Below are 7,500 nucleotides of genomic sequence, written 5' to 3'. Positions count from 1 at the left end.
AGTGGACAGGTACATCTCTCCTGTCTCCATTATCCAGTCTAATGCTTGCTTGGCTGATCCCTCAAACAAAACATACTGCTGGCATTGGTCCAGTTTCTTTTTCTTCTGGGTCCAATGGTCAAGCACCTTGTTCTCTTGAGCCATGAGATTCTCTAGAATGCCTCTTACTTTTGCCTCGGGCCCTCGTAAGCCCACATCACCCTTCATACTGTAATAATGCTGAGATCGGTTGGCATACTTCAGGAAGGTCTCCGCTGTTCGTCTGGCCAAGGTGCAAGCCTTTAGGAAGCCTTCTTTCTGTTCCTGATGCTTATTTATGATTAATGAGATTCCAGCAGCTCGGTCTGAGCCTGCCTGCCCTCCCTGGCCAGTCCCTTGCTGTTGCTGGTCCTGCTGTTTGTCTCCTTGACTGCCACTTGTACCTGGTGGTGGCACTTCCTTCTGACACCAGTCCTCGTCACGACGGTAATCTCGTTCAAGGCTCTCTAACACCGAGCATACTTGCTCAGCTGTCTTATAAAAGGTGATTGAAGCCTGGACCAGCTTGTACCTAAAATACAAAAAATTATATTTCAAGCTCCAAAAACATATTATGAATCAGTCTTAAAATCTGGAGACAACAAACACATACTTCACTCATATCACATAAAAACATAAACAAGTTAAATAAAAAGATGAATAAATCCAACACAAATTTCACTCTACATAATTCAATGACAATACTGACCTATCTTCAGCACAAGTAACAAGCTTTTCCCATCTCTTGGTGACATTAGATTCTATCTCCATGACCTGTTCTGGACTGTAGTGCTTAGCCATAAGAAGAGCTGATGAACGCTGCCGGGTCTGCACCACAGCAGCATGGGTCTTCTCTATGGCAACCTGTAAATTTATTCCAAGCAGCAATTGAGGTTATACTCAAAGAACTCCTGACTTCTATTTTCTTTAAGAAACAAAGACATCTTTAAGAAACAGATTCATCAAGCATCATATAAGAAATTCTCACTAATTACATGTACAAATTCATAACAAATGAATATCACTAGAGTACAATTTGTTGTTTGAGCTTACCTGGAACTGTTCGTGGTCATGGGATAGAGCATTTGACTCAGCCAAAGAGCTTGGAATGGTGAAACTTGCTGCTAGCACAGCCTCCCCATTCCGAATCCAGCTTATCACCTACGAAAAAAGTAACAACTCTTTAAAAAATGAGTTCTTTATTAACACTGTAACTTAAAACTACCAAAATGACATACATCTTAATTGTAAAAAATGAAAATGACACACATGACAAACAAACTACTGAACTTAAAATATAACAAATTACAAAATGCCATATTCTCAATCACAAGGCTGACTAGATTGAGGTTCAGGGGCCCTGCAGGATCTAGAGGTATATTTTTTTCTTCCGAGACTGTTGTATGCATCCTAGGGATTCACTGGTTAACCCTAAAAGCTTCACCTCAGATTACATAGCTGGCAGTGACATAGTCAGTCAGAGCAGGTCAATACCCTGCAAGTACTTAATGGTAATAATACCATTAACCACAAGCAAAAAATCTATCCAAGAAACCTGTTCACATTATTAGGCAAATTGTAGAAGTATTGAAAAGTTAATGCATACAACTTTTCTTGCCTACCAGTCAGCAGATGAGGTATGTAACAGTACACTACTGCAGTTGTCTTAGAGTTACACTGTTATATAGGCACTGTAATACATACCTGAAGCCTAGAGGCCTGGCCATGAGTTAATATGGCACTGAATGTAACTAAAATAATAACAGAAGTGCAACACCCAGCAGCACACTCCTAACACCTACCTGGTTGGCTTCATTTTCAAACTGCAGCAGATGAATACACTGCTCCAACTTGACCCTCTTCATGTCTGCCAGTAATTCCACGTCTATTTGCCGCTCTCGGATGCATTCTAAGAGCATGGTCACCTTGGTGGTGCCATCAGACTCTGCATCAGCACGGATCTGGATGCCCGATGTCTCCAGCAACTGCAGCAATAGATGTCACATTGAATACATACAGAAAATGGTGGGAAATTCTTAATGTCTCTCCACTTACAAAATTATATACCGAGTTGATTTGCAAGAATCTTTAACTTTTGCTTTTCTTTTAATTCAAAACGATAAATATCATTATCAAAGAAAGTCAATATATACCATTATATGGATATTTTCACTTAACAATAAGTCCTGCTATCCTACAGATTCAAATACTTTTATTCTGCAAATAAGTGAATATCATAGTAACAACTTACTTGCAGAAGGTCCTGACCACTTTGCATGACTTGAAAGGTGCCATTTTGCATGTGTGATGTGGAGTCATTGTGCAGGGCAAGCATTTGTTCAGCTTCAGCGATGTCTCGCCCAAACTCAGTGTTCTGCAGTTCCTCTGCCCACATGTCTAACTGGCTTAGGAGCTAATGGAATACAAATTCTTATGATGAAAAAGGAATAATACCATGTTCCCATTGCAATAAAAAAATTCAAGTCTACTGTTTAAAGTACCTGCTGCTGTATGAAATATCAATCAGAATATCATTATTTCATACGAGTTGAAGATTTTAAATGCTGGGGCCTTCACTATTTCACTTATGGCAAAAATTTTCTTGACAGACTCTTTCATTCACTTACCATTCCAGGACTTCTAAATCAAACTATATATATCAAAACAGAAAGAAAGAAAGAAAAAGACATCTGCCTCACCTCCACAGCATCTCTCTGGAAGAGTCTCAGCTGAAGCAAGAGATCAAGGCGGAGCTTCCGAGTGGCCCAAAGGCTTTCTAATTCATCTCGTTTCTTGACTAGTCGCTCAAGGGCTTCATCTACCCCCTCTACAGAGCCACATCCTGAGTCGGCACTTACACTTGCTGATCTGTTGAATAAACGATATTGTCCTCCTGTACAACATAAACATTTGAGTATATGGATATTCATAAAACCTGACCAATATCCAAAAGAGCTATATTATAAAATAGGTGAAAAGCTAAATGACAGAACACCCTTAGCATAAGGTTAAATACGACAAAAGCAGAAAATCATATGTATCTTTATAAAAAATACAAAAAAAAATTCTCTATTAGCCAAAATGCCACACCTGAGTTCATTAAGGAGTCCCTCTCCCTCATGAGTAGTGGAGACACAAGCATCTAGGGTCGAGTCTTGCTGTGTGGTCATCTGAGCCAGCATTCTCTCTGCAGCCTCCACCGAATCTGCAGCCTCGTCAACACCTTCTTCACTCTCTAGCTCTGTACTTAGCTCCTCCAACCATGATAAGAGCTGCATATATATATATCAAATCTTTAGTCATAAATATTTTTGCTGAGTACCTAATATAACAACAAAGAATCTCTTAAATACACATTAAACACTAGTATAAAACTTCACTCTGTCATCATTCCCTTGTATCCAATCAAAAGACAGAAATCCCTATCTGCAGATCAAGGATATCCTTACAAAATATTAAGCACTTTCCAGAGATAAACACGCAACTAATAAAGCAGGAATAACACTGACCTCCTTCTCATGAGTAAAAAACAAGACAGCCATGTTGAGCAGCCGATGCCGCTGTTGGACCCTCGCTGCAAAGCTGGCAATGTGGGAGTCAAGCGTTTGGGCCACACTATATATCTCTTCTGGGTTGCATTCTCCTGTGTGTGCAAGCTCTTCTGCTGCTTGCAACAACTTCTCTGCATTTGTGTAAGTATTCTAGAAAAAAGAAGAGATGTTACCACCTACATGAGGCATGTGGAATATAGACTACATAAATATATCTTCAGTGCTTTGTATAATGCAACAAACTCTCCACTAAAAATAATTTAGTTGCCTAACATATAAATATATTTCTACCTGTGCAACATTTTCAAAGTGCTCATGACTCTTCTGATACATTCTGGCTTTTGCAATATTCCGTCCAATGCCAGGGTTTTTCCGCAAGAATACCTCACCATGGGTCTGTAGCCAATCCAGCACCTGGGAAAAAAATCAAATATAAAATCAAATATCATACAATTTTTTTTTATATATGAATGGGCTCACTTATATAAAAATCATCTAATGATTGGACCCTATTTTGATTTACAATGCCCTCTCACTACAACAATTTCCCTACAATTTTGATCTCCATCAAAATGTGAATAAATAAATCATTGAATAGAATGAAGCAAAAATACAATCCCTTACAGACTCCTTTCCTTACATCACTCATACATCACACACCTGCTTGACATCTTCCTGAAATAGCCTGAGTGCCAATCTTTGGTGTAGCTTGAGCTTCTTGGCTGACCACCTCTGCTCCACAGCCCGGTGGTGAGCCAAGATTTCGTGAATGACCGCCAGGACATGACTAGCACCTTCAGAGTAATCAGCAGCTGGATTTCCACTTGTCCCAGGGCCGCGCTGTTGCTGGGGCCCCCCTCGATACACCACCTTGCCATCTGGAGTCACCTGTTTTGGAAGGGAGACAGGACACATGGAATTTTTTTTTTTTCTTTCTTTCTTTTTTCCTTCATTGGCAATATCTATGAACATTTATTCTAGCACACTCTTCACAGATAAAAAGCTCAAAAGCATGTTGAAGCAATAAAGTAAGCCAGTGAGAAATGCTGTGAATGACATATTTTAGAAGTTCAATCATAAACAAGTTGCAGCTTAACGTGCACAAGGGCAAGATATAAATTTTTAATGTCTTACATAACAAAAGCATTCTGGTGAAAGTTGATTATCCTTTCTGATCTCAAATTTCAACTGGTATGTACATTGCACAAAATGCTCAACGTTAATATTTTCTATGGTTCATTTTCCTTTTTCTGGTAATATTGTCAATGATGTCTAATCTCCCCTTCAACATAAGGCTCTTATCAATTCCATTCTTTTATGCAAATATTTAATGTGTTTGCAAAACAGTGCTAATTCCTGTTACAATCTCCCTACAAGAGTAATAATTTAATAAAGTCTCATTTCTGGTAAAAATTTTGCTTCATTGCCTTTGCTCTTCTACATTTTGACATGTTTCTCTACCATGAAAATACTTTGCTGTATTCACTCTTATGGCTATACCTGAATATATTCACCCATCAAAGGAATTTTTTTTTTTTCCACTCTTTTCTCTCATATCCTAACAATTTGCTATATAATCACCTCTATAGCAATATTCATATTTTTTTCACTTTTTCTTCAACATTTTGAAATATCTTTGATAATATGGAAGCATTTTGCTATTTTTGATATTTGCTATTTTCCTACATTATCTGCCTTGTTGGCACCTTCCTGGTTTCTATATTCTCTTACTTTCCTGGATTCTATATTCTCTTACTTTCCTGGATTCTATATTCTCTTACTTTCCTGGATTCTATGTCCTCTTACTTTCCTGGATTCTATATTCTCCATGTTAAATATAAAGTCAACAGAGAAAGGTAAATCAATAATTTTCTAAAATCTCCAAAATCTATTAAAAAAAAAAACTAGTAAATGCCTTGTTCAGACATGTTCGATTGGGTAAAGTCACTAAAATTATCTGGCAATACAGAGAGAAAAAGTCAGAAAATGAACAATTCATGAAAAAGTAAAGCATTTTGGATTGTACAAATAGATGGAGATAAAACATTTCTGTCCTTTCCATCTACATCCAATATTAACAGCCAAGATAGCAGTTATATGCATATGACAGAAAATAAACAAAAAATTAAATAAAAAAATAATTTATGAGCCACAAAAGCCAATGCCTCATGCATAAAAAGTAAGATATATGATAAACTCCACTAACAAAGGCAAATCAAACTGCAAAAGTTGGAAAAAATATTAATCTTATCTAATGTCATTGTATTAATGTCAAAAAAAATTAAAAAGGAAGCAAAGTTTCTGTTATTTACAGCAGTGGAACCCAACACAAATTATAAAAATACAAGCCAAGAAACTTTAGGAAGCTCAAGTAATCAAAATAACTATAGTGATTCAGTGTGTGATTTATACAAGAATTCAGTGAAGAAGCTGAAATCCTACTCAGAGTAAGTATATAAAGAAAATCCAAGCTTTCCAGTGTCAACTTTAGTTTCCGAACATCCATAGAAATGATTCAATTCACATGGATAATCATCAGAAATTCTTAAACCCAAATGTATCATCAGAAATGATCAAACCCATATGTATCAGCATAAATCATTAAACCAGTATATATCAACAGAAATGAGTCAACTTATTTACATTATCAGCAGAAATGACTAAACTTGTATGTATCACCAGCAGAAATGACTCATTTTATATGTATTATCAGCAGGGATGATCCAACTAATATGTATTGCCAGAAAAAAAAAAAAAAAAAAATTGTTTGTTTCTGTTATGAAAAAAAAAAAAATTGACAACGACAATGATGATGACAATTGTTAATGATATTATGGGCTTGTTTGCCTTATAGCCACAGGGAGCTCCCTTCTGAGAATGGAGGAAAAAACTACAAATATCCTCTTAGATGTTAAAAGGACATCTAATAAATGATATTTACTGTGAAAAAGGTGACCTCAGTGCCACATGCAAAAACTGTAAATGTCTTGTACTTTTTATGAGTAAAAAAAATATCTAAACTTACAGAATAGGCTGATGGCTTTCCCCGGGGCTTCTTCTTCATTTTTTGGAGAAAAAAAAGGAAAAAAACAATAAGCATGAGCAAAAAAATACTGTAGTGCTTTCTTAAATGAAAGGAAACAAACAAAACAAAATTCCTTCTGAGTATGATAATAAGAAATGCAAATACATACTTTTAGAACAAAATAAAACATTTGGAAACAAGAGGTATTTAATCAAGTATCTTCTTTAATGATCATCATTCAAACTTTGGTTAACATCACAAACAAGAAAATTTAACTTTAATAACAGAAAACAATTTATGAAAGGAAAAAAAAAAATGGCTGTACTCATGCAGATTCTCAACTATTCCTGGATTTGTTTTACTCTAAATATATTCAAACAATGTTTAAATATGCATTTATCAAATACTGTATACTGTGATGCAATAATAATGAAAAAAACATCCAGAAAATATATATATTACAAGCAAAACACATAATGAGATAAAAACATTTATATAATAACCTAAAAAAAAACATTCCTCATTTTATGAAGTCAACAATGTTTTAAAAATGAAAACTGGCAGAAGTTTTAGCACAGCAAGTAATAACACATCCCCTCAAACCAGAGCTACTAAGGAAAAAGCTTATTTATAAAACTATTTTGCAGCAAATGGCATGGGGAGGTTTATCAGGATGCTAAAAGGGGCTTTTCGATATTTACCTGATCATTGTTAAGAATCTAATACAATTAAGATCTTAATATTCTCTGACACTTTAAAACTAACTTGAAAAATACAAAATCAAAACTGAATATCATATCTTTAAAATATCATTATCCTTTTCCTTTACATTTTAATGTATATTACACATATTGCTGACCTCTCTTCCCTTTATCTCTATCCACAAATAACAGTTCAGGTACTTTA

The 7,500-nt window shown here is 35.7% G+C and overlaps 1 protein-coding gene across 6 annotated transcripts in view; it reads right to left on the bottom strand.

Annotated features, from left to right (window-relative positions):
* The window catches only part of trio (trio Rho guanine nucleotide exchange factor), a 119,547-nt gene that overhangs the window by 5,772 nt on the left and 106,275 nt on the right, over nucleotides 1-7,500 (bottom strand). For 4 of the 6 annotated variants that reach the window (XM_086538679.1, XM_086538675.1, XM_086538676.1 and 1 more), the window contains 11 exons: nucleotides 6,595-6,627; nucleotides 4,230-4,457; nucleotides 3,861-3,983; nucleotides 3,528-3,719; nucleotides 3,109-3,290; nucleotides 2,718-2,886; nucleotides 2,270-2,431; nucleotides 1,821-2,003; nucleotides 1,072-1,179; nucleotides 728-882; nucleotides 1-550 (listed from right to left, as the gene is read on the bottom strand). The exon at nucleotides 1-550 is cut by the window's left edge and continues 984 nt beyond it. In XM_086538679.1, coding sequence (XP_086394805.1) covers nucleotides 1-550; nucleotides 728-882; nucleotides 1,072-1,179; nucleotides 1,821-2,003; nucleotides 2,270-2,431; nucleotides 2,718-2,886; nucleotides 3,109-3,290; nucleotides 3,528-3,719; nucleotides 3,861-3,983; nucleotides 4,230-4,457; nucleotides 6,595-6,627 — 2,085 coding nt within the window. The remainder of the gene's footprint in view (nucleotides 551-727; nucleotides 883-1,071; nucleotides 1,180-1,820; nucleotides 2,004-2,269; nucleotides 2,432-2,717; nucleotides 2,887-3,108; nucleotides 3,291-3,527; nucleotides 3,720-3,860; nucleotides 3,984-4,229; nucleotides 4,458-6,594; nucleotides 6,628-7,500) is intronic. The other 2 variants (XM_086538677.1, XM_086538680.1) reach the window with 1 other exon arrangement.

The sequence above is a fragment of the Penaeus japonicus genome, unplaced genomic scaffold (assembly GCF_977035675.1).
Source record: "Penaeus japonicus unplaced genomic scaffold, GWHDUDI00000001_assembly GWHDUDI00000007, whole genome shotgun sequence".
NCBI classification, from domain to species: domain Eukaryota; kingdom Metazoa; phylum Arthropoda; class Malacostraca; order Decapoda; family Penaeidae; genus Penaeus; species Penaeus japonicus.
This window is presented reverse-complemented; position numbering and strand designations above follow the sequence as displayed.